We start from the raw sequence: 25,806 nt of genomic DNA, 5'->3' as shown, positions 1-25,806 counted from the left end.
TCATCAGAGGGGTTCACATCTACCCAAAAAAAAATCTATTTGCGACAAACATTGGGGTAGACTGCACATAGACTGTAATTACAGAGTGTGATGAAGCACAGTCGAGATCGATCATTTTCGTGTCTGGCCGCACACGGGTGCTCCTGACGAGGCCGCGGTGGCTTTGCACGCCTGTGACACTCGCGCTTGGGAGGCAGGGGTTTGTGGATCACACAGAGATTTGTGAAACTCTCTGTTGAGCTGCGAGACGATCAGGCGATGGCAGTGCCGCAAATGGGTGTACGAACACGCCAGTGTGGACCTTTGAGCGTCATCCCCGTGTCCGCGTGGTGGGGTTTCTTCCGGTTCCTCCGGCATGAGTCCAAACTCTCATAGCCAAACATCCCAATGGAGCAGGACCCTCCTGCAAGTGTGTTTGAGACTCGGGTCCGTTTGGCTGAATTAGTTCAGCGCTGGTATGGTTCAGACGCGCGCAGTCATAGCTGAACATCGCAGAGCAAACACTGACACGTGCGCAGATTCGCGTCGAGAATGATACAGCGGCAGATACAGGAGCGTGTGGATTATAGAACGTACGCAGCAGGTTTGAGACATCACCCAAACGGTTCAGAGACGTGAGTGGGGCTTGGGCAGGACACGGCACATCTGGAAGGGACCATAGCCAAAAATAATAATGGAGCGGCAGCCTAGGAATGGAACACGTTTGAGAGCACCTCCACGGGGGAGTTAGATAAATTAAATCAGTTCACCTGCAGGTGCTGCATGGATCGTCACATCGCAGGATCGTGAGAGGTGGTGGTGGCTTGGGGAGAGAGGCCTTCATCCAGCAGTCGATCGATCATGGCTGATCATTATTATTTTGAAAGACCGTGCCAGTTCACAGAAGCAGAGATTCCCGGTTTGGTGTGGTCACAATGAGTCTCTTCTGTGTGACCTTGCAACTGTGCACACTACACACGCGCACCACGGCTCACGCGTGAGACTGGCGAGTGGCAGCGTGAAACGAGGGAGGTCACGAACCCAGCTGACCTCACGTGCTCCCTGTGTCACTTCCAGGCGGGGCTCGGCCGCGTGCGGCACAGGGCGCAACTCACCCTGCCAGGTGAGTGCGCAGGTGTGTGCACACATGTACGTACACACCTGGCCAGGGCCTATGCTACCATCAATAGGCCAGGGATCTAGGTTATTATTCATGCTTTCAGGGTCCCTGACCTGCTCACAATCCTTAAGGGCCTTCATGATGGTGCGCAGGCCTTGGGTAAAGTTGCATAGCCGGGAATTGGGAGACATTCACTGTTCACCTTGGGGTGTGACAGCGATGTCCTCTAGTCCCTACACTGTTTAACGTCTTTGACCATGTAGTTCACGAAGCTTTCCATGGTTGTACCAGAAGAATTTCCATCTGGTACAAATACAATGGGCGGCTGATCGATGCGTGAGTGTGGTCAAGGGATGTGGCTCCCGATTGGTCAATTATGTTAAGTATGCTGATCATAAGGCAATTGTTGCTCACTCTGGGAAAGAGTTCGAGACTCTTCTGCTGTCATCAAATACTCCACCACCTCCCCTCCCCATGAGTGAAGGGGCAGTTTTGGAGAGTCGAGGAGTACCCTTACATGGGGATGGTGCTTATGACCAGCTCCGGTTTGGCAACAGAGGACTTTTCACTTTCGCATCGGTCAGGCGACATTTCATGGTCTGCGTAACTAACTGTGTGAAAGCTGCCTGGCCTGTCGCGTCAGACGAAGCTCCGGATCTTCTCGGCTCGTCTACTCGTGGCGAGTGCGCGCGTGTCTCTGAGCGTACGCACGGCCGGTGTAACGGCGAATGTTCCACCACCCAGTGGTGCGCCTGGAGGAGGTGTGGCGCCGCTCGCAGTGCCGCCCCGCGGAGCGCATGGTGTCCGTGGCCTCGGAGCGGCCGGGCGCCGTGGAGTGGTTCTTCCGCCCCGCGTGCGTCGCCCTGCGCCGCTGCTCGGGCTGCTGCGGGGACGAGTCGGCCCGATGCGAGGCCACGGCCACGGCCAACGTCACCCTGCAGGTGAGAAGGGGCGCACGGCAGGGCCCCCGAGATCCACCCCCCCCCCCCCCCCGGTGATTCATCAAAGATGTGGTATTTTTGTTTCACATCCGGCACACTGCATCCAGTATACCTATCGCTATTGTTATTCGTGATGTGCTTATACTCCAGTCTACGGGGGGAACAGGAACACTAAGTGAAAAACGAAGGCGTGGGCAGCAATAATGAAATAGGATCAATCAATCAAGTCTTTATTTCTATAGCATTATTTCGTGCAAAAGAAGCCATTCAAAGTGCTGTACAGGTAAAATAAAACATTGTTAAAAGACTAAAGTGCAAGAACAATAAAAGCAATTTCCAGACAAAACAAAATCGCATTTTGAATTGCTAATAAAAAACAATACTTTCAAATAATCTTAAGTAAAAGCAAGTCTAAAAAAGTAAGTTTTAAGATTTAACGTAAAATAACTTCATGATTGTGAAGCCCTCAGATCCCCCGACAGGCTGTTCCACAGGCGAGGATTCTGATTGGCTCTAACATTGTTGATCGTCGCCTCAATGTTCGCCCCCGCGGTGGCATTTAGCGCCAACCACCACGAGCCCGCAGCTCTGTAACAAAACACATGCGGTAGGCTGACGTTTTGGGCAAGGGCCCTACTTCAGAGGGGACAGCAGACACTGAAGAACACAGCGAGGCGGCACTTTGCACTGTGGCGCAGTCAACATGACCGTGATGGATCGGCGCTTTGGATTTGACGCGAGCGGCCCGATTCCATCGGCAGGTATTGTGTAACAAATGATTCGCGCTCATGATTTGTGAGAGAATGTGCAAAAATACCTTTGTTTGTGTAGAGCAGGGGTGGGGAACCTTTTTTCTGCCAAGGGCCATTTGGATATTTATAACATAATTTGCGGGCCATACAAAATTATCGACTTAAAAATTAGCCTGTTACATTTGGTCAAACATTTAATTAACTCACCCGTAATGTAATGGCTGGAACAGACTAAATGATTTTGTGGGCCTTATACGGCCCGCGGGCCGGACGTTCCCCACCCCTGATTGTAGAGGGACAGGTATGTGGAGGAGGCAAATTGTCTGCTTGTTGATATAAGGGGGAGGTTGGGTGATTTGGAAGGATGGGTGATTGGATGGTGGGAAGGTTGGGTGTTTGGATGGTTGGTGTGGCACCGCGTGCCGTTGACCCCGTTTCGTGTCATCCCCAGGTGCTGCTGATCAGGCCGCTCCAGGATCATCGCCTGGAGGAAATGACGTTTGTGGAGCACACGGCGTGCGAGTGCAGGTGAGCGGACCGCTCGTTCACCTACTCACTCACCTATCAAACTCACTCACTGAACAACATGATGTCACTACGGTGCTTGTGCCAGGCTAGGTACACATCGAGGTGCTGACTGATTGAGATGACAGGGAGATCCACCGCCTGTGCTCCCCATTGTGCCAACTTGCGTTTTAGCTGCCCGTTGCTCCGCTCGTTGGTTGTTATGAGCGTCACTCCTCCATCCTCCGTTGTTGATGGAAGGCGACTGCCTTCGACTGCCCAGTAGCATTCTTCATGAGCTTCCTCCATCGAGGCCGATCTTGACACCGCTGTTACCAGTCATCGGCAAGTCCAATCGGCTCCACATCCTCCTGTACCACATCAGTCTCATCTCTTCTCTCGCCTGTGGTGCATCCGTTTAGTTCCATCTGTTCAGCCGAACAAAAGCTGTTTGGGCATGCGGTGGCTGGGCATGTGGGCTTACGCAGCCTTGCCTACTGGAGGAGCTCACTGATGGGACTGCGTCCAAATGTTTGGACACAATCCCATCCTCACGAAATCCAGTCTGGTTAATTATAGGATGGATCGTAAGCAGACCAGCCTGGATGTTTCAAACCGGAACAGATGTTCCTTCAGAGGGGTCCACGTTTCACAAGCATAGATAAGGGAGGATATAGCTGTGGCTGAGAAGACTAGGAGCTTCTTGTGGAGCAAAATACTAGGTAGCTTCATCACAGCAGTGTGCAACCGATGAAAAGATAATGGCGCTCAACTGATTCTGAGTGAAACCTCCGCCGCCAAACCAGAACTGGCCATAAGCACTCACCCACTCACTCAATCACACACTCGCGCACACAAAGGCCCCCCCCCCCCCCTCCACATAGCCCACAATGCCTGTTGGGGCAAGTTCTGTTCGTGAGCACATATACGCATACACAGACACACATGGATGCGGGGTAAAGGGGCGTGCAGTGCGAGTTTCCTGCAGGGGGTCCCCTCTCGTCTCACTCGCGTCTCTCCCTCGCAGGGAGCCCGCCCAGCAGCCGCCACCGCCGTCACAGCAGCAGCCGGCGCCAGACAGGTGAGGGTGCGTGACCTGCGCGTGTCGCTCCGATCGGTTTTGTTTGGTTCCGTGGCCGTTGTGAACGTTGCGGTCGTGGTTAACGGCCGTCACGGGGCACGTGCGCGCTACACTCACGAGAGTCTCGGTGTGTCCCTCTGCTCGCTCGCAGCCGGACACCGCGTCGCAACGGGAAGAAAGAGCCGGGTGTCCGGAGAGAGCGGAAGAAACACGGCCGCAAGCCGCCGAGCAGGTGAGTGCACCTAGCCTGGCGCGACGTCCATTCCACCGCGCTTTCTCATTTAGAACGGGGACGAGAGAACGATGGCTCTACCAAATCGTCTTCAGGGCTATCGCTCGGTCGATGGGGCAACACGAACACATTTGAGAAAGCCTCACTGCTTTGCACCTGTACCACAGGACGGGAGGTGGTGTGTGGGGTTTGCTGACGTCGTTGTTAGAGCAGATCGACTCGCAGCAACAAGATTGTCAAGAGTTCAAATAAAGGTCGGGGCGGGGGGTTGACTCAGCCCATCAACCCTTCTTCCAGCGTCGATAAAATAAGAATCACTTTGTGGCGAATTTAACAGCATTTGTCCTATGGACTCGCCCCCGTCACAGGCGACAGAGGAATGTGGATTTTTTTCCCCACCACTGGCTCTGCAGGGGCGTGAAGAGGAGATGAGTGCCACCTCCATTGAGCATCGGCACCTCGCGTCGCCTCTCGTTACCATGACCCGGCCGGTTACGGGACCTAGCCGACCGATCAGGTCCACGCGGATCTCTCCTGTCAGCCACGCAATCGTGATACCAGTGTGCTCTTTGTGCTGCCACCCCGCCACCACGCAGTGCCCCCGGGTGCCCCCCCTGTGCCCCCCGCCACGCGCACCTCTACCGGCAGGACGCACGCACGTGTCAGTGCGCGTGCAAAGCCACAGACGCGCGGTGCCGGCGGCGAGGCCGCGTGTTCAACCCACACACGTGCAGGTGCTGCGCCCGCACACACACGCACAATAACACACTATAGCCTTAACACACTGTTGGGGCAATTGCTGTTAGCGAGTCGCACCTATGAAGGCCAGCACCACGCCCGGCTGCATTTGCCTCTCTCTCGAGGCGATGTTTACACACAGCACCAGGTACTCATTTCAGGCTGAGTCGACCTAGGAGAGGCTCAAGATGGGTTCAGATCATTGTCACCAGTTTTGGCCATGAATGGGAATCGAACTTAGGGCACTGGGTTTGTAGTGTAGTGCGCTAACCACTGCGCCACCACTCCCCACTCTACTGCGGTATGAGCTGTTAGAATACGTGGCGCCATATGCTTCACAGCGGACGTTAAAGATTCCGTAACATTATTAAAATAAGAGTAGGCCATTGTGTGCTAGAGTCACGGTCCAAATTTGAAAAATTACATTGCCAATGACTCAATTGGGAAACCCGGCAGCACCCTCCTGAAAAAGGTTCTTAATACTCAGTGAAGTTTTGCTGGCTAAACAAGCAGAGCAATAACACAATCATTAGTGTCTCATGCCAAAACCTCCAATCTTTCTTCTCATGTCCTAGCTGAGTGCCCGTCTTGACAGACCCTCGTTTTCTGCCACAGGCATGGCCTCCCTCCTCCCCTCTCCACCTCTCTGCTCCCTCGCTGCCCCCTCGTGAAGCGTGCAGCATGCGGGATGTGGACGTAGAGTGCAGGCGCTTTCTTAACCCATCGGCGACCCTGGACTCGCCATGCGTCGCGTCCCAATGCCTTGCGTCCCTCCTCCTCCTCCTCCTCGCAGGTGCAATGGCCGTCGGAGGAGGAGGAGGTGGGAAGCTCTGAACAGGAGCGGCTCCACGTCGCCACCGCGGCCCCCGTGAGGAGTCGGAGTTGGGGGACAGCGTCCTCGGTCTCCACCTGGCTCCGTCCTCCAGGGCGACACGGGGCTTGGGGCAGGAGGAGGCTGGTCCCTGGGGCCCCGCGCGGCCCCGCGTCTTCCCGGGGGCCCCACGTCTCCCAGAGTGGCTCCGCGTTTCCCCGAGTGGCTCCACGTGCCTCTCGCCTGCCGTAGTTTGGACTGGCTGAGATATTTATAGTTGTCTGACGGATACTTTACAGCACCCCCTAGAGTGCCTGTCGTGCGTTGAGCTTCGTGACGCACAGGTAGCAAGGAGAGCGCTGCGCAACCTCCGTGCAGCCGTGGTCCTTCACGTCGTGATCAACGCACACGCAGTCACGCACATACACACACGCACACACGCATTCCCCTCTCATCTCACTCCACTGCAGAAACCTGGAGCAGAGGCACCGTGTCTCAGTTTCAGCTCCGAGTGCCACATTCACCAGCATCATAAGCATCACCATCATCTCCATCACCACCATCTCCATCTCCACCTCCACCGTCGCCACCACCACGGGCCCACGCTCGGTCCCCTGGTCGGCCCTACGCGGCACTCACCGATTATTTCACGCTCTGCGTTGCGCGTGTCGCTTTGTGCGCGAGGTTATTTTTCATTAAAAAGTCAAAGCGATTTTATGCTTAAATGACCATTGACTCATTGGTGCTCATCTTCTGGTTACTGGCCTGCACAGCCGGTGGTGGAAATTCCGCATTCCTATGGCGGGGGTTCTTACGCCCTCTAGAACAATGGCTGTTTTCCCACATGGTTTGGTACTCATTGTATCGACCCCGGCAGAAGGGATGATGATAGGGCGAGTCATCTGCTCCAACCAGGATTTGAACTCTCGCACCTTCAGGGTTGCTGAAAGCTACTCGCTCTACCAGGGAGCCACGTGGCCGGTTTGTACCGTTGGTGGTTGCAATCAGTTTTCAGTTTCAGTTTTATTTATTTGGTAAAGCCCTGTGAGCCATTCGGCTCTTGAATCGGGTGCAACCGCAACAAACAAAAGACAAAAAACATGAACAAGAAAACGTCTCAAAGTGACTATGTGACTTTGTGCAAACAGAAAAATCCAGGATGCACGTTTCTCTTGCGACCACGAATGGAGCTCCACTCCTCGCCACTTTGATCCACTCGCGTCTCCGAATAGTAGCAATTCGCTGAGGATTAATGTGAGGGGCTAATTATGGGCCCATTAATTACTGTGTCACCATGGGAGGCGTGGATAAGCCCCTGTGAAATGTATTGGTGAAAGTGAGTGGCGGTGAGGAGTGCTGGTATGATGAGGTGGGTGGTGGTGGTGAGTGCTGGGATGATGAGGTGGGTGGTGGTGGTGAGTGCTGGGATGATGAGGTGGGTGGTGGTGGTGAATGCTGGGATGATGAGGTGGGTGGTGGTGGTGAGTGCTGGGATGATGAGGTGGGTGGTGGTGGTGAGTGCTGGGATGATGAGGTAGGTGGTGGTGGTGAGTGCTGGGATGATGAGGTGGGTGGTGGTGGTGAGTGCTTGGAATAACGATAGGAGAGTTGAGAGGTGAGGAGTAACAGCAGAGGGCGCAGGAGCGACGCTCACGACGGACGCAGCAAGTTGGCACAGTGGGGGGCACAGGTGGTGCATCTGCCAGTCATCTCAGGCAGTCAGCCCATGGCACCTGGGCCTGTCCCTATCAGCAGCGAGCCTTGGACACTTGACGTGAGCTCAGAGTGCACCGAGCCTGGCACAAGCACCGTGGTTTGACGTTGACGCCACCTCGTGGCTAACGGGCGGCATGCTGGAGATGGATCAGCGATCACGTGCTCGGCTGTGATCGTCACGTGGCTCGCCCCGCCCCTCTTCCCCCCCGCGTCGTCACGTGACTCTCCCCCCCACCGGCATCGTCACGTGCCCCCCCCCTCTCCCGCCCCCGGTATCATCACGTGGCTGACCCCCCGTGGCTCTCACCACAGGCCCCCACCCCTCCCCTCCGTGCCCACCCCCCCACGACCCCCGCGTCACGTGGCTCGCGAGAGACCGCCACGCCCACCGCGTGACGTAACTCCGCCCCGTCTCCTCCCCGCCACGCCCACCGCGTGACGTCACTCCTCCTCGTCTCCTCCCCGCCACGCCCACCGCGTGACGTCACTCCTCCCCGTCTCCTCCCCGCCACGCCCACCGCGTGACGTCACTCCTCCTCGTCTCCTCCCCGCCACGCCCACCGCGTGACGTCACTCCGCCCCCGTCTCCTCCCCGCCGCCGCCCGCCGCGTCTCTCCGCTCTCCGCCATGGGCGCTTCGCGTTCCCGCTCGGCGGACTTCACGTGGAGCTACACGGAGCAGCCGCACGCCGACCGCCGCCGACAGATACTGGGTACGTAGCGAGGTTCCGCGCGGGGGGGATGGGACACACGCGGACGACGCTTTTGCCGGCGAGGCCGCGACTCGCACCGAGCGGCGCCTTCCGTGGCCTCCTGCGAACGTGGGGGGCCTCCCCGGTCAGCGACTAGAGGAGCCGCCCGGGGCAGTCGTGGGGCGAGGCGGGTGGGAAGGGGGTCTCGCTCTAGAGGGGGTTTTGCCCTAGAGAGGGTCTAGGGGGTTCGGGCCCGTGAGGCGAGCGGGGTGGGGGGTCTCTGGGTTGTTTCACATTGCAAGGCTGGGGAGGTCTGGCTGTAGGAGGGGGTCTTTGGGGGGGGGGAGCTCAGCTGAGGGTCTCGGGCTCTGCTTATCGTGGTGGGGGGCTCTAGAAGTGTCTAGGAGGGGGGGGGGGTCTGACTCTAGAGGGGGGTCTAATGGGGGGGTCCTGGCTCTCGGGAGTGGCAGGGGAGTTGCCCCGCTGAGTCAGCTCAGTTGGCCACTCGAGTCGCCGTTGACGCGGCTACGAGGAGGAGGAGGTCGGTGCCTGCCGGTGCCGGGCGGTCATCGCTGCGCTCTGGGGATTCCCTCGTCCACCGTGGGGTCCGTCCCACCGTGATTGAAGACGACGATGTTGTTGTTGTTAATGCGCGCATCCACGAGCCTGGCGTAGGCGAGTGAAGCTTGTTGAGTCTCGTCCAGGCGAGAACTTGGGAAGGCGACAACTCGGGATAGATGGAGGAGCCCAATTGCAGGCACGAATGCATCCGCACGCGTCACGGCTTGTACAACGCAATCGGTGACCCAAGCCAATTTAATCTGCAGTAGGTGAAGCTGTTGCGATTGGTGACCTTTGAAACTGTTGCAAATGTGAGAAGTCTCAGCAGTTTCGACAGCCCCTGCCGCGTGGCCCGTGTTGAACTCCCGCACAGCATTCGAGGGGGGCGGTGTAGGGGGATGAGAGTCTGAACCACATCCACCGAGCACCTCGCGTTCGCACGCCTCGTGCCCTGTGCACAGTTTCATTTCAGTTTAATTTATTAGGTATAGCCATGTGAGCCATTCGGCTCTTGAATCGGGTGCAACCGCAACAAACAAAAACATAAACATCTTAAAGTGACTACGCGCAAACAGAAAAATCCAGGAAAAAACAGCAAAGTCTTCCAGAAAAAAACACCGTAATTCAATGCTGTGTGCAAAAATCCCAGTGGGATGCAAGTCAAACAATAACAACCATAAGACAATTTAGATTAAAGTTATCAGTCTAACTCTGTACTACAACAAACAAATATGGCTAAACCAAAACGTTTTCGAAATCACTAAAATAAAGCTATAAAAGTAATGTAACAGTGATCATAACATGTACTACAAAACTTTACAGCCATAGTTGGCTGCATGAGTCACTCCATAACAGCAGGAGTATAGCATTTTTTCAATGCACCTTTAAGATCAGCACACTATAATCAAAACACAAGATCATACTTGGCAGCGGTCATCCGGAGCGAAACATTTGATTTCAGGCCACTGAATAGCAGTGGCACGGCCTCGCCTCCGTGCTGAACACTCGGGACAAAGCGAGACCCATACGTCTCAACCACTCGCCCCCAACACTGCAGGTCACGACAACTCGCCCTAAGAAAAAGATGCCCCCCCCCATAGCCTTTGCAGACTGTTGGGGCAAGTGATGTTAACGAAAACCTATTAAGGCCGACACGACACACGAGGGGGTGGGTGGCCAGCAACCACGCCCGGCCGTCTTTATCTCTATAGCGGCGATGTTTACACATTGCACCAGGGCCTCTTTTGAGGCCGAGTCGACCCAGGGAAGGCTCGGAACCAGTTCAGATAAAAGTTCCCGGTGTTGGGCGTTAACTGGATGATAACGTGGGTCACTGGACTCGTAGCGCAGCGTGCTACGCTCTAACTCCCATTCCAGTCACCCACCCACTTTGCTCACTCGCCCATTCATACAGTATTCTCAGTCATTACCTTGCACACTCACAAACTAGGGCACGAGGATGGCGAGATATTAACAACCTCGCCTGGTATACAGGAGATCGTGGGTTCAAACCCAACCCTGACGCCTGCTGTCTATTTAGAGTTTGCGTGTTTTCTCTCCCCGTGTTCGTGTGAAATTTTATCCGGATTCTCTGGTTTTTACCTCCACATTTAGAAACATGCATTTAGAGCAATTTGGCGACTATAAGCAGCTTCGTTGAGCTGTCATTTGTGTCCAGGTCACTTCTGAAAAAGAACTATATAGCTCAGTGGGCCTTACCTGATAAATAAAATAAAAACTCCTAAGGACTGCTCTTGTCGACTTCTCCACATTACTTACACAATTCTTTTCAGCAGCGTTGGTTGGTAAGCGCTCCTTACCTACGCTGTGTAAAGAGTTGTCCGTTAATGCCAGGTGTTTAAATTACCGTGAAGGGCACGCTACTGAGTAATAGCTGACCTCCACGGTGCCTGCACACAGTGACTGGTGCCGCTGTGTGATTCCCAAAACACGCTCTCGCTTGTGTGCAAACGCTGAGTGCTATGTGACCACGTCGCGCGCTTTGTTGCCACATCACACGCTTTCAGATGCGGCCGTCTGGAAGGCTGTTTCTTCCGAAATTAGGAAGCCACTGGAGCTATGCACTTTTAAGTCTAAATTGAAAACTCATTTCTTTAGAACTGCTTTTTGTGTTTAGTTTGTTGTCCTTCCCCGGACCTCCGATGAGGACGATTGAGTGCGTACGTTGCGAAAGAAGTTCAACATAAAAACATACATTTCCCGATTGATGCCTTCCACAGAGAAATATCCGCAGATCAAGACCCTCATGGGCTCTGACCCCCGCCTCAAGTGGATCATCTTGGCCATGGTGCTAGCACAGCTGGTGGCCTTCTACCTGGTGAAGGACCTGCCGTGGAAGTGGGTCATCTTCTGGGCCTATGTGTTCGGAGGCTGCATCAATCACTCAATGACTCTGGCCATCCACGAGATCGCACACCACGTGGCCTTTGGGAGCAGCCGTGTGCAGTGGAACCGCTGGTATGGCATGTTCGCCAACCTGCCCATTGGCCTGCCCTACTCCATCTCATTCAAGAAGTACCACCTGGACCACCACCGCTACCTGGGTGCGGACGGCGTGGACGTGGACATCCCCACGGACTTCGAAGGCTGGTTCTTCTGCACGACGGCACGCAAGCTCGTGTGGATCCTGCTGCAGCCACTCTTCTATACGGTGCGGCCACTCTGCATCAACCCCAAGCCCTTCACCCACATGGAGTTCATCAACATCGCTGTTCAGGTGGCCTTCAACGCGCTGGTGTATGCGCTGCTGGGAGCCAAGCCTGTGGTGTACATGGTGGCCGGCTCGCTGCTCTGCATGGGCCTGCACCCCATCTCGGGTCACTTCATCGCCGAGCACTACATGTTCCTCAAGGGCCACGAGACGTACTCCTACTACGGGCCGCTCAACATGCTCACGTTCAACGTGGGCTACCACATGGAGCACCACGACTTCCCCAGCATCCCGGGCTGCCGGCTGCCTCTGGTGAGCCAGGCCCAGGCTGACTCATACATACGTGCGCACACACTTATGCACACACACACATGAACGCGTATGCACGCACACACGCATACACTCACACGTGCATGCGTACACTCGCACGTGCGTGCTCGCATACTAGCACACATGCGCAGACTCGCACATAGACACGTAATGTGGGTGGCAGGGTGGTACAGTGCTAAGACTCGTGCCTAAGAGCAAGAAGGACTTGGGATGGATTCAGTGTGCTGTGGGAAGTGGTAGTGTTGTGGTTACAGCGTTGCACTATGAACCCAGCTACCCGAGTTAGATTCCTTTTCATGGCCAACACCATTGACGATTACCTCAAATGGTCCTGGGCCTCCCCGAGGTTGACTAAGCATCCAATGAGTTCCTGGTGCAGTGTGTAAACATCGCCACAAGGGACACAAAGGATTCTGGCGACCCGTTTACTCGTGTGCGGTGCCAGCCTTCATAGATGCTAACTAATAGCACTTGGCCCAAAAGTCTGTTAATGCTCTCCAGGGGATCTTTGTTGTGTCAGTGTGTGAGTGAGCACCAGTATGAATTCGTGTGGGTTTGTGTCGGTGTGTGAGTCAGTGTGTCAGACAGTGGTGGATATTCGGGATTCTTATGGTAGGGGCAAGTACATACAGAGGACTATTTCTGTTGACTTACTCACAAAGTGGTACTAATTGTATCGACCCCAGAGGAACGATGGGCTGAGTCAACACTCCAACCTGCATTAGAACTCACGGACATCTACCACTGAGTCACCCGGCCGAATTATTGTGATGCAGGAAGACTCTCCTGCATGAATTGTACAACCAGTGGCTGGAAACGAGCTCTCCGGAGCATGATGGAGAGTTTTACAACTCGCTTAAATGTGGTAACTTGGGACTGTAATTTCAGAGAAGCTTAACCTGTGGTAACTTTGTTTCCATGCAATACAGTTGTTTTTAATACGTAGGCTTTCGCGACCAATATCATCCATAAGAGGTTTTTGGGTTAAATCGCGTGAATATATAAATATGTCGTTAAAAACCGCCACCACCCGACACAGCCAACTAGTAAGGGTTATCAAGCCACAACATTAAAATGTGTTCTGTACTAGTGACGAATTGGCATGTTCTGTTTACGTGACGACCCTTACTAGTTGGCTGTGTTGGGCGGTGGCGGGTTTTAACGACACATTTATATATTTACATATTCTAACCCAAAAACTTATATTATGGACAATACAGTTGTATTATGTACAGTGTTTCCCACTGGACAATGCCCATTACAGATTGAGTTAATAAACGCAACAAAATAACGAGCGTAAAAATAAAATGTAACCGGTGCTGACCACAAATCCAGATGCACATTTCCCGCAAATAATATACTCAATTGGGATCACATAGCAGCAGCAACATCGCCCCCTACTTCAAACAATGGGCAGGAGCCTCCTGAAAAAGAAGTCTTGAGACTGGGTGAGGCTTTCCCAGCTAAACGAGCGGAATAATCTAAATAACGATTGAACTTAAACTCATGTTTGCGTTCGTGCGGTGCCAGGTGAGGAAGATCGCCCCCGAGTTCTACGAGGACCTGCCGCAGCACGACTCCTGGGTCAAGGTGCTGTGGGACTTCATCACGGATGACTCGCTTGGGCCCTACTCGCGCGTCAAGCGCCACTTCAAGGGTGGCCGCCTCGAGTAGTGGCCTCCCTCCCCCCCCCTCCCTCCCGGCCCGGGGTCTCTACCCCCCGCGTCCCCCGTCCCGCCCTAGGGGAGCGAAGGAGCCGCCGGGGGTGCTTGCGGTGCGTCAGGCCCGCCCGTTTGAGCCGGGTTGGCTTAGGTGGCCAAACCCGTGTGGCGCTCTTCCGAATCATCCTCCGGTGGCCTCAGGGTCCCAGTGGCCCCGAGTGAGTGGCCTCTGCGCTGCCTGTTTCGTGTCCGTGCCGCGGCGGTTGTGGTCGTTGTGCACTGATGTACGTACGCTTCTTGTCTTTTTTACTTGATTTGCGATGTTCATGCACTTCTGCCAGTGTTTAAGCTTATTTGGAGGGCGTGAAGAAGAGCTGACAATTATTTAAACCGCTTTCCTTTCGGATGATGATAATTTACTCACAGGCTGCAACCAGAACCGCACACAACAGCCTAAAATAAGCTGCTCATGTCACATTTCTATTTGCCTTGGAGATAATTGCTGTTGATTGTGGAGAAGGAAACACGGTGTTCTCGCAACGTGACCCCTGCGTGTGTAATCTAGGAGATTCAGGTGGTTTTGGGGGTTGGGCATGAGGCAGTTGGGGGGGGGGGGATTGAGAGACTTTACCGTGATGCCTGAGAACGGCACGGCGTTGCCAGGAAGTGGATTGTTGCACGGTATGTTGAGGACATATGGGGCCTTCCGTGCTGGCTGCACCCTCTGCGGGCTCTGCAGGGCTGCAGGCTGTGCCCTCTGTGCGGGCCGTGTGGTTGTGTGGGCCTTGTGGACACAGCAATGAAAAGAGACTAAAAACTAAAAGGACCATCCATTGAAATCGGGAGAAGAGTGGTTAGTGTGAAGCCACACAAACTCTCGCCCTATCTCTAGCCCACCAGTTATTAGAACCAACTCTTACACTGATCAGTAACCAATTAGCGAACTCGTTATTTGATCCTGCTGTCACATTCAACAATAACACATTTTCAAGCCAGCCACCAGCACAAGCCGCACATGTGCCTCTTCCCACGTTGGCTCATTCCTTTCTTGCTGTTGGAAGACATTGTTGTTGCCGCTGCTTGCTGCTGATGGAGCTGCGCCCACAAGCTGCATCCCGCGAACGTCCTGCTGCACATCGTAGCTGCGTGCTACGAGTGCAAACTGTTGTGCTCCATGCTGTTCGCCGCAAGCTGTGCACTGCGATCTGCACGGAAACCTGCGAGCTGTCATGCTGTCAAACTGTTGTGTTACGTGTTGTCGTATGATGCGCATTGGCGCTGCGAGCTGTCGTGCTTTTTGAATTACGAATAAAGTTGCTTTTGGAGACGCCACGGTGGAGCGTGCGTTTGACTGTCTTTGCGTGTCGCTTGCTGACCCAGGGTGGCAGTGCATTGATGATACTCGCACCTCACTGCAAGAAGCGCCTGGGTTCGATTTCAGGGCCTGGTGCCTTGCTGTTTGTGAGTGGAGGTTGTTCGTTCACTGTCAATTCTGCATGAGTTCTATGGTTACTTGTACGCGAAAACAAATGCAGAGTAACTTGTATTAGCTATTCCATTGGGATCACAGCAACATCGCCCCCTACTGCGAAAACTTGGCAGGACATTCATGCATAGCCAAGGACCGTAGCGCCAAACGTGTGACCTCTTGCGACAGCATTCGCATAAACTGCTCTTGCTGCCATACACCCTTATTCAGCGAGTTTCAGTCCATCTTATTGGTTCTTTCGGTAAAGTCACGTAGAATGGAAATAATAAAAATAAAACAATAAAATAATTATCACAACGTTTCGGCCACAACGCAGACTCTGTCTTCTCGACAGACCTGTTCTTAACCTGAGGACGGCTGCTTGCGTTGTGGCCGAAACGTCGTGAGAATTATTTTATTGTTTTATTTTTATTATTTTATTATTTCCATTCTACGTGACTTTACCGAAAGAACCAAGAAGATGAATCCCTGCAGTCACGAAAGCTTTAAATCAAAATTTTGTTTCAGTCCACTCCGAATGTCAACCGACAACTTAAGTGCGCAATTTTCCTGGAGTTTGAGCGTAAAGATGGGCAACATGTCCGCGAAGTGACTCTTTGGAACAAAGCTCTCGATCCATAAGTTTTTTTTTTAAGTTTGATCGCGTAAATATAAATGTGTTGTTAAAACCGCCACTACTGGACAGCCAATTAATAAGGTTTGTCAATTAAACAAAACATGACAATTCCTTACTAGTGCGGCACACGATGTGTTGGAGAGTAAACACTACATTTACAATTCGAGTACGACGTTTCGCCAGTCATTACAACGAGCATCATCAGGCGAGATTTGTGGAGAAACCCTGTTTCGTTCTCAAATAGAGGAGATGAATGTGATGTTACTTGTGAGCCAACCCGGTCCAAAGGGAAAAAAGTGTGGTGGGGGGGATTGATTAATGAATATAAATTACTATGGATATACATTACCGGTTGGGTTATTCATAGGGTAATCAAAATGTGCATGCACCTTGTGCTTGTACATCCTGCCGTTTTTTGTGTGCACGAAAATAGCAGGTATCGGTTCTCTGCTCACAGTTAATCACAATTGACGTATGGTGGGTGACCTGTAGTAAGAAATGTTTTGGTTACGTGACACACCTTACAAATTGGCTGTTAAATTTCGATTTAAAGCTTTCGTGACTGCAGGGATTCGTCTTCTTGGTTCTTTCGGTAAAGTCACGTAGAATGGAAATAATAAAAATAAAGCATAATAAAATAATTCTCACAACGTTTCGGCCACAACGCAAGCAGCCGTCCTCAGGTGGAGAACAGGTCTGCTTGCGTTGTGGCTGAAACGTGAGAATTATTTTATAATGTTTTATTTTGATTATTTTATTATTTCCATTCTACGTGACATTACCGAAAGAACCAAGAAGATAAATTGGCTGTTGTTGGGTGGTGGCGGGTTTCACGACGCAATTATATTAACGCGATCTAACTAAAAAAAAACAACTATTATGAATAATATTGGTCGCGAAAGCGTACTACGCTCTCGATCGCTCGGAGACCGATCGTAGACGCAACGGTGAGTGACATTTCTGACAAAAGTCGAATCATCCGACAACGGGTGGGAGTGGGGCTCTCGGGGTTGCTGGATTTCGTGCGAGGGAGCACCACGTAGGGAGAGAGACCGGCCCGGTTCCCCGCGCGTTTTGGATCTAAGCGCGGCGTTTAAACCATGCGGTCACTCCACAGACTTCGTCGCCATCTGCGTTCACCCCGGAGGAATCCGATGAGCTCCGAAGCTCTTCGTCACCGATGTCGTCCGGCAGGCGGGGCGCGTAGGAAAGTTTCCAACGGCAACAAAAAAGCGATATTGTATTGTGAAATAGAGAAAAGGTCAGCGAGTCACGAAACGTAAATTTACCAATTAAAATAAAGAACGTACACGGGTACAAATTGTATTATAAGTCCGAAAATTAATAACCATACATTTTCAAGAATAAACCACAACAGTCCCAGACCACAGCAAGACAACAACACAGGGCCCTCAATAAGACTGCACATTGGTGAAGGCGGTGAGTAACATAACTCGCTGGCGGGAGGTTTTCTTTGAACTTTCTGACCCGCGCCCCTTTTGACAGCTGTGGTAAAAGAGCTTCAACGCTCATCGGAATCCTCCGGGATAAAAATCGAGATTCTCATTCTTGTAGGACAGGGGTGGGGAACGTCCGGTCCGCGGGCCGTATGAGGCCCACGAAATCATTTGGTGTGGCCCTGCCAAGGCAACCGCGGGCGGGACTCGAAATTCAATAAATCTAGGAGAAAACCTGGAAAAGCAGTTGAGAGTAGCAGCAACATCATCAATACCAGCTAACATCACACGCTTCGTCAAAGAGAAGCAGTTCCAGCCATCGCATTAGGGGTGAGTTAATTAAATGTTTGACCAAATATAACAGGCTAATTTTTAAGTTGATAATTTTGTATGGCCCGCGAATGATGTTATATAAATATCCAAATGGCCCTTGGCAGAAAAAAGGTTTCCCACCCCTTGTGTAGGGGGTAGGGGTGGCTCGTGGCATCGGGCACGCTCCAATTATAGGGCTGAACGATTAATCGATTTAAAATCGAAATTTGCAACTGCGATTAGCAAATCACAAAGGCTGCGATTTTTTGCGATTTGAAAAGTCCTGTTACTTTCTTATTGGAATGTTTTTTAAATTATAACTTTATTTATTTAACTTAACAATTGTTCTATGTTTATTGTTCTATTTCAATTAAAACATCTCAATAAAGGCATGTTGGAAGCAATTCATATATTTTAAGTTCTCATCCTTGCATTAGAATATACAGAGCAGTTTATATTTTGATGGTATCATGTGGTAATGCTCCATCACATTTAAATAAATATATTACACAGTGAATATTGAACTGAAGCTTGACTTTTAAAAATGTAATCGCAAATCAAATCACAATATCTGTCAGAAAAAAAATCTCGATTTAAAGCTTTCGTGACTGCAGGGATTCATCTTCTTGGTTCTTTCGGTAAAGTCACGTAGAAGGGAAATAATAAAATAATAAAAATAAAACATAATAAACACCTTATATAATGTTTTATTTTATTATTTCCCTTCTACGTGACTTTACTGAAAAAACCAAGAAGAAGAAAAAAAAATCGTAATTAGATATTTACCCCAAATCGATCATCCCGAGTTCCAAACGCGCTCGGCGTCACGTGGTCCGGCGGCCCGGTCACGTGGCGAAAGGGGGTCCGCAGAGTAGCGATGGCGGCGGGTGGCGCGGTGCTACGCGCGGAGGCGACGGCGCAGGGCGAGGAGGAGGTGGAGGAGGAAAAGAAGGAGCAGGAGGAGGAGGGAGAGGAGGAGGAGGAGTGGTACCTGCAGCGGATCGGCCACCACAAGGGCCGGATCCTGCTGTCAGGAGACGAGGTGCGCTCGGGGCGGCGGTTCGTGACGGCGGCGAGAGGTGGTTGATGATGGCCGAGGTGGTGATTACGGGAAGGGAATGTGGTGGTGGTGACGAGGAGGGTGATGTGGTGGTGATAATGGTGGGTTGGAGGTGGTCGTGGTGACGGTGAAGGGATGCTATAGTTCTGAAGGCGGTAGTAGTGATACGGTGATGTTGTTACGTGACAGTGATGATGTTGATGGCGGGGAGGATGCGGTGATTGGTAAGTCGGGGGTGATTTTGGTGGTGAAGGGCAGAGGGTGGTGACGTGGAGTAGATGATTTTCACGAGGAAGGTGGTGATGATGGTGAGGTGATGGCACAGCGGCCGTGGGGTTGGTGGGTCACGCAGACAATATCACGAGCGCCAGACTCACAACTTGCGTGGCTCGGAGGTGGCCCGTGGCAGGCAGTACAGCAAGTAGTAAGTAGGGCCACCCTGACCGGTAGTCTTAGTACTGCCCTCTATGTGGGAGGCCTGGGTGAGTAACGGGCGAGTTTGTCACTCAACAATTGTGATCGCGTCTCTCTCCAGCTTGAGTTGTAGTAACGAGCGTTAATGCTGCATCACGTTACGAGTCTGAATTCTCGTTTTCAAGAGGGTCCTGCATTTGGATGGTTTGGTAAATGGCAATGACATTGTATATGGTGGCAGTTGTAGGAGGACGTTGGGAGAACCCGTTGGAAACCCATGAAAAACTGCGGGGAGAACACACAAAGCTCCACACTCACCACACACTAACATAACGCTCACACTCCACTCACACTCTTAAGAACACGGGGAGAAGATAAACACTTAAGATAGAAATGCGCCCGAGTCGGGAATCGAACCGGTACCCTTGATGCTGTGAGACGCGAGTGTTCCAGTAGATCATCGATTATCCGGCGGCCTTGGGGGGAAGGGCGTGCTGGATTATCTTGGAAGCCGGATAATCAATGATCTGCTGTACTACTGCGCCGCTACCTTGCCGCACTGTCAACCCATATGGATATAAATCCACGTTGTGATGTCATGATGCGCGTTGTGAACGTGTGGCTGCAGGTGGCGTGTGGCCGTGGCATGGAGGTGACGGCGCGCCTCGTGTCGCTTAAGTACCCACTCATGGTGTCGCGCAAACACTGCGTGTTCACGCGCTGCGCACCAGGAGCCTCCCCGCATCGAGAGCCCTGCTGGAGCGTCACCGATTGCCGGGTACGATGGCGCCGATGTGCTGGGGTGCCCGGCCAGAGCGCTCGTCAATTCTCCATTCCCGCTCGTGCATCCGAGACGCGTCAGTGCAGGGCCCGTGCAGCACGGTCGGGTTTCCACTGGCATTTTATATAATCGTGCTCTGCTTGCCTTACAAGACACATGAAGCTGGTTTAGGGCCAAGCAGGGCTAGGGGTGGGGATAGTGAGTTGTGCAATGTGTGCGACGTTAGTTGGCGCAGCTCGTAGGCGTCGGCGTCTACGCTGGTCTTGATGTCATGAATTGCGCATGACGTCAGCAGCACGGCTTGGCTTGTGCGCAGTGGAAAAGCAACCCGTGCTTTCTGACCCACACCATGCTGGCTTGGCACGGCCCTAGCATGGCTCGGATATGCCAGTATAAAATGGTTATAAGAGATTAATTACCTCTGGGTAATTAAATGTCATGTCAGTCTTCACACTGGCTAGTTGATAAGGGGTAGCTCAGGACCGGCTCAGATATCACTCGCCGCCGTGCTGGGAATTAAACTCTGGTTGCGGGGTTCATAGCACAGTGGGCGAACCACGTGATAGATGACACTGGTGCTGTATTACTCGGTTCTGCGTGGCTCCATTTGCCTCTTGTGGTCCAGGCCTCCCTTGAGAGATTTGTCTCCTTGGGCTCTCATCTCATTACAGGATATTTACTAAATATGCAACTGCTGCAGGTGCAGCCATACTGCCTCATTCAGCATCTCTGCACCCAGGCTGCCCACCGTGCGCCACTGCGCTTGTGCTTTGCTGGGGCTATGACTCAGCTCAACAGTGGCTTGGCCGCTACTCGTTGCATAGGTTTGTGGTTGGAATTTGGCAGTCCGTCCTAGTTAATACTTTGGTGTGTATTTAATCATAAAACACTACACGCCATCTGCTTTGCAGCGGACAATAACGTTCCTGTATAATTTGCAAGAGTAGGCCACTCTGTGCTGGCGTCAGTCCAAATTTTCTAAATAGAAAAAATTACACCACAATTTACTTACCACGTAGCAATCATTGTCCCTACTGTAAACTCTTTTCAGAACCTTTGCATAAACAAGCCTGAAAATACTAATCACCATATCATCATCATCATCATCTATAACTTATATCTGTTGAAGGAGATTAAGACTTTCAAAACTAAGCAAGCATAATAACAATAAATAGTAATAGACATTTGCGATGTGCATTGCCTGCGTTTCACAGAGCATCAACGGCGTGTACGTGAACGGGGAACGGATTGATCCCGGCACGCCACGCGTGCTCTCCGCGGGCGACACCGTGCAAATCGGCGTGCGCCTCGACAGCCAGGAGAGCCCCGAGTTCGAGTACCGCGTGGTGCGCACGGCGCTGCGGACTTGCTTCGCCGAGTCGCCAGCGCCGTCAAGTTCGGGCTCACCGCCCGAGAAACGCAAGCGTGAGGAGGAAGCGTGTGCGGTCGGCAGTGTCCTCCACCAGCCGAGGCCATTCACTGGCAAGAAACCCAGAATGGACGCCGCCCATTCAGGCCCTTCCCAGGATAGCGGAGCCAGGGAGCTCGGAGATGCGCCATCACGAGAGACGCAGGAGTCGACCGGCGACCTCCCTCGGAGGTCAAACCCAGGCAGCTCGCGGAGCGGCGGCGGCGGCGGGGAAGAGGATGACCCCACGCAAAGCACCTTGAAGAGCGCAGCAGCGGAGAAGGGCGAAGGACATGGAGGGGATTGTGAGAGTGTGCGGAGCGGCCCCGCGGCGAAGCCCTGGCCCTCCCCTGTGGGAATTGCCGACGAGAAGCGAGGGAAGCGCTGGCTTGGAGCCGCCCCGTGCGAGCCCGGCAAGGACGACGCGGTGGGGGAGCGCAGCGAGCGGGAGTGGCGCCGTCTGCAGCGTGAGCTTGCGGAGGAAAGAGAGAGGCAGCGGCAGAACCAGCTGGCACTCCGCGAGCAGCAGATGCAGCTGGAGGTGCGGACGGCAGTTGACGGCAGGGAACTGCATGCACGTGCGTGTGTGTGGCTTCAACAGTGGTGTTTGTGTGCAGTTTCATAGGATTATAAAATTATGCACTCCCAGAATGCCGTGTGGCCGGTGGGATGTGCTAAACATAGTTTTCTTCATGTGGAGGAACAGATGTGGGAAGGAGGCAGATAGTCTACGTATTTTGCACACTGGTTCCACTTTAGCTCAGCATGCACGCTACTCCACTGACAACTGGTGACGGGGAACACCGCACCGCCTGGCGTATGGCGCTGCTGCAGTGGTGAGGGTGCTGGCGGTGATGCTATGGCTGCTGCTGTTGTTGTTACCGCTGCAGCAAGAGAAGACTGAGAAGAAGCAGGTGATCTGCTCCTTTGAGAACGTGATGGAGAATGAGCTGCAGTGCATCATCTGCTCCGAGCTCTTCATTCAGGTGCTGCTAATGCTGTTATTACTGCTGCTTCTGCTGATGTTGCTATTGTTACTGCTGCTTCTGCTGATGTTATTGCTTCTGTTGATGCTACTGCTGCTGTTACTGCTGCTTGGATGGTTTTATCGATTTAATCATATTACATTACAGGTGATTCATTATTATTATGAATGCACTCCTGCTGCTGTATCGCAAGAGCCGTAAGTTTGGGTTAAGAGTGTTTGGCGTGGCCCTCCCCCTGTGCGATGCGGTGGTGGTGGTGGTGCAGGCCACGACGCTGAGCTGTGCTCACACTTTCTGCCGCAACTGCATCGAGGAGTGGCTGAAGCAGAAGGAGCTGTGCCCAATCTGCCGCGCAAGCCCCACATCCAGCACGCCCTCCCTCGTCCTCGACAATTGCATCGATCGCATGGTGGAGTCGCTAGGGCAGGAGAAAAAGGCCGAGAGAGACGAGATCGTGAGAGAGAGATTGCAGCTCGGTGTGTCTTAACGCCGCGCAGCGCACCACATCCCGCACAGTTACGCATCACTCATAATGCCCAGGACAACAAAGTCGAAATGTCTCTCTTTTTGGATTGTGTCCTCCCTCTGTGCCCCATACCAATTCAGCCCAAGGGGCATCGGCATCGACTTCTCGGGCGAGAGGTTTGAACTGGGCGCCAGAGAGGGAGTTGGACGAGGACCGCCGCTGGCCGCTTGCGCGGCCGAGTTGCCCCCTACGCCGGAGAGGGGGAGTCGCCCGGGCCCGCATGAGCGTAGTCCGGCAGCGACGCGCAGAGACGCAGGGCACCCGGAATTCCGCCCGTGCCAAAAACTCCACTACCAATATTGTGGGCACACACATACTGTCATCCTCGTCATCTTCGTCGTCATCTTCGTCGTCATCTTCGTCGTCATCGTCGTCATCATCTACAACTTCATCTGATGAAGATTAAGTCATTCTTAGCCACCGTGGTTTACTCGTGACACAATGGTCGGTATGCCGGGAACCAAATGTTCATATTTGCGAGTGATTATTCATTCTCATAGGTGCCTACGACCGATGTTTTGTTACTGGTAAGAATAGAACGGTCGTGACACCACCTCGTCTATAACTGTTAATTATACCACCTCCTTACTACGGACCTCGTCATAACGTGACTGGCCTCTATGATGCGGGGTACCTGTGCAAGTGACGTGCCGCCTCGTGTGTGTGTGTGAAGCTCGTGGGTGTTCGTTGCGGTGAGCGAGTGCTGTGAAGCTGCTCGAGTTAAAATGTTTTCTAGCAAAAATAAATCTGCAGTGGCGTAGAGCACTAAGCAGACAAATAATGAAGGACATTTTTTTTCACATCTCATCAGGCATACGGCCTTGTGGGAGTGCATATTTCAACAAGATTTCAAAATATTGTCGCGTCAGCAGAGTTGGGCTTGCTTGAGCCACTTAGTGAACTGTTAGATGTTTCTAGGCAAGGATATCGGTTCTCGTTCGATGCTAAATTCATCCACAACTCGACTAGCAAGCATTGCTCGATCAGCGTTTTGCATTGCAGGCAGCACGGAATCACAGCAGGCAACACGGATTGCTGGTGGTAATGCCGGATTCCAGACAGCACAGGGATTATTGGCTGCACTTGGATTTCAGACAGCAGTGTGGGATTACTTAACTGTGGTTGGTTACTTGTAGCGGTGATTCCACCATAAACTATTCTTAAATTGATCCTTATGGCGGTACCCCGGGGTACCAAATAATAAAATATGGTCGAGGCAATTAAATATTTTATTTCTGGGACTTAACTCCGCAACTGGGGTAACCAATCAATCCGACATCAGTGCCACTCCGCGATGTCGAAACAGCGAGGACGATTGTGCCGAAACCCTGAACGCTCGCGGTACGCACCGTGGTGGTGCATCGTGTACAGCTCGTCGAGATGAGTCGATTGCCACATCGCCGACCATCAACAGACTAAAAATGACTGCATCACGGACATTATGCGAGAGCCGGGGTACCGCCATGAGGTTCAATTGTGAAAGACGGCATTCTCTGCCCCCTGCTATGGAAAAATTAGCACGACCTTCGTGAGACTGAGCATTTTCTGGGTAAATAAGTTAAATCGTTATCATCGACAACCTCACCTGATGAAGATGTGGCCGTCCTTTGCGAGCGTGGCTTACTCGGCGTTACACGGGGGTCGGTTAACCAGAACTGAAGTTTCGATTTAAAGCTTTCGTGACTGCAGGGATTAATCTTCTTGGTTCTTTCGGTAAAGTCACGTAGAAGGCAGCACGGTAAAGTCACTTCTACGTGACTTTACCGAAAGAACCAAGAAAACAGAACTGAAGTGTTCACAATTTTGTGCGTTCTATTTTAACTCACTCTCTTTTTACTCATTACCAGGTCAGGCCCACTGAGCTAAACAGCTCTTTTTATCCAGAAGCGACCTGGCCACATGATAGATTAACGAAGCAGCTTATGTGGAATTTTGTATCGGCCAAATGGTCTAAACAGCATGTTTTTTTTAAACGTGAAGGGGAAAAACGGAGGACCTGGAGAAAAATCCAAGCGACCACGGGGTGAACATGCAAACTCGAAGTAGTATACAGTCACTTGTTCTCGTGGTGCCTGCGCCCGTGACCCCCACCCTTGTCTGTCACTTATTCTGCCACTTCTATGAACGTCGTCACTACATACGTGCTGCCCTCTATGATGGGAGACACCTGCGCTGGTGATTTGCTGACCAATAAAGTGTGTTTGTTAAGAAGCTCGTGGAGTTTGTTGCAGTTTTGTACGAGGGTGGAGGGAGGTTGTGGAGATGAAGGAGGGGGATGATGTGAGAGTAGCTGGATGAGAGGAGGTGGTGGATGAGATCTTCACCCCTCCCCCCCCGTGGCATGTTTGACTTTACACTAGCAGGAGAACTTCCCGTAGATGGCCTTGTAATCGGGGGAGTGGGACAATGCGATGTTGTAATTGGCTAAAGTTCACTCAAAAATTAAGCGAAATCTCACGAGTGGTTTACTCGCTGGGCTTGAGAATTGTTTTATAACAATTCAGTCGAAGTATGGGTCTGAGAACACATTCCTGCGGAGGGAGCTGGTAGGAACGTTGGGTTGCTCGGTCAATGGCCAGGGTCAACGGCGGCGTGGTGTATTCCGCAAATATGCCCGACTGTGAGGGCGGGCACAAGCCGGCGTGAGTAGGTTAAACGTTGAGTTTTATAAGGGCACCACGGGGTGACCAGCCCCTCCCCACCCAGCCCCACCCCTCCCACCCCCCACCCAGCCCCTCCCACCCCCCACCCAGCCCCTCCCCACCCAGCCCGTCCCTGCACGACGGACACAATAATCCCCTGTGGGCTGGTGTAGCCAGGAGGTTCCTACCAGTATTATGGTGTGTGAGAGTGTGAGTAAGTATGCGTCTCGGTGTAAGTGCATCTGTGAGTGGGTCTGTGAGTATGCATTTGTGAGGGGTTGGTCTGAGTCGACGAGTCACTGTGTGTGTCCGTGGTCTATGTGAGTT

At 52.5% G+C, this 25,806-nt stretch overlaps 2 protein-coding genes and 1 pseudogene across 2 annotated transcripts; all 3 read left to right on the top strand.

Annotated features, from left to right (window-relative positions):
- Positions 1 to 914: 914 nt before the first annotated feature.
- Positions 915 to 6,359, top strand: LOC133360556 (vascular endothelial growth factor A-like; annotated as a pseudogene).
- Positions 6,360 to 8,434: 2,075 nt separating this feature from the next.
- On the top strand, positions 8,435 to 15,122 carry LOC133360507 (sphingolipid delta(4)-desaturase DES1-like). Its single transcript, XM_061579281.1, has 3 exons — positions 8,435 to 8,586; positions 11,367 to 12,109; positions 13,658 to 15,122. The coding sequence occupies exons 1-3, from the start codon at positions 8,502 to 8,504 to the stop codon at positions 13,799 to 13,801; spliced, it is 972 nt and encodes a 323-aa protein (XP_061435265.1). The 5' UTR covers positions 8,435 to 8,501; the 3' UTR covers positions 13,802 to 15,122.
- Positions 15,123 to 18,539: 3,417 nt separating this feature from the next.
- On the top strand, positions 18,540 to 25,042 carry LOC133361715 (E3 ubiquitin-protein ligase rnf8-like). Its single transcript, XM_061580717.1, has 6 exons — positions 18,540 to 18,704; positions 19,765 to 19,914; positions 21,132 to 21,866; positions 22,216 to 22,311; positions 22,577 to 22,787; positions 22,918 to 25,042. Exons 1-6 carry the CDS (start codon positions 18,540 to 18,542, stop codon positions 23,241 to 23,243), a joined length of 1,683 nt encoding a protein of 560 aa, XP_061436701.1. The 3' UTR covers positions 23,244 to 25,042.
- The last annotated feature ends 764 nt before the right edge of the window (positions 25,043 to 25,806 follow it).

Source organism: Lethenteron reissneri, chromosome 8 (assembly GCF_015708825.2).
Source record: "Lethenteron reissneri isolate LAM-NWPU_2019-01 chromosome 8, ASM1570882v1, whole genome shotgun sequence".
Classification (NCBI taxonomy): domain Eukaryota; kingdom Metazoa; phylum Chordata; class Hyperoartia; order Petromyzontiformes; family Petromyzontidae; genus Lethenteron; species Lethenteron reissneri.
The sequence above is the reverse complement of the archived record's forward strand: the minus strand, read 5'-3'. Positions and strand labels throughout refer to the sequence as shown.

Bases quoted from the DNA above. Each gene is read 5' to 3' on its own strand.
- LOC133361715 (XM_061580717.1), top strand. From the start codon at position 18,540: ATGGCGGCGGGTGGCGCGGTGCTACGCGCGGAGGCGACGGCGCAGGGC. The intron at 22,312-22,576 runs GTGCTGCTAATG...GTGGTGGTGCAG, and splicing joins GCTCCGAGCTCTTCATTCAG to GCCACGACGCTGAGCTGTGC. The intron at 22,788-22,917 runs GTGTGTCTTAAC...ATACCAATTCAG, and splicing joins GAGAGAGAGATTGCAGCTCG to CCCAAGGGGCATCGGCATCG.
- LOC133360507 (XM_061579281.1), top strand. From the start codon at position 8,502: ATGGGCGCTTCGCGTTCCCGCTCGGCGGACTTCACGTGGAGCTACACG. The intron at 8,587-11,366 runs GTACGTAGCGAG...TGCCTTCCACAG, and splicing joins CCGCCGCCGACAGATACTGG to AGAAATATCCGCAGATCAAG. The intron at 12,110-13,657 runs GTGAGCCAGGCC...GTGCGGTGCCAG, and splicing joins CGGGCTGCCGGCTGCCTCTG to GTGAGGAAGATCGCCCCCGA.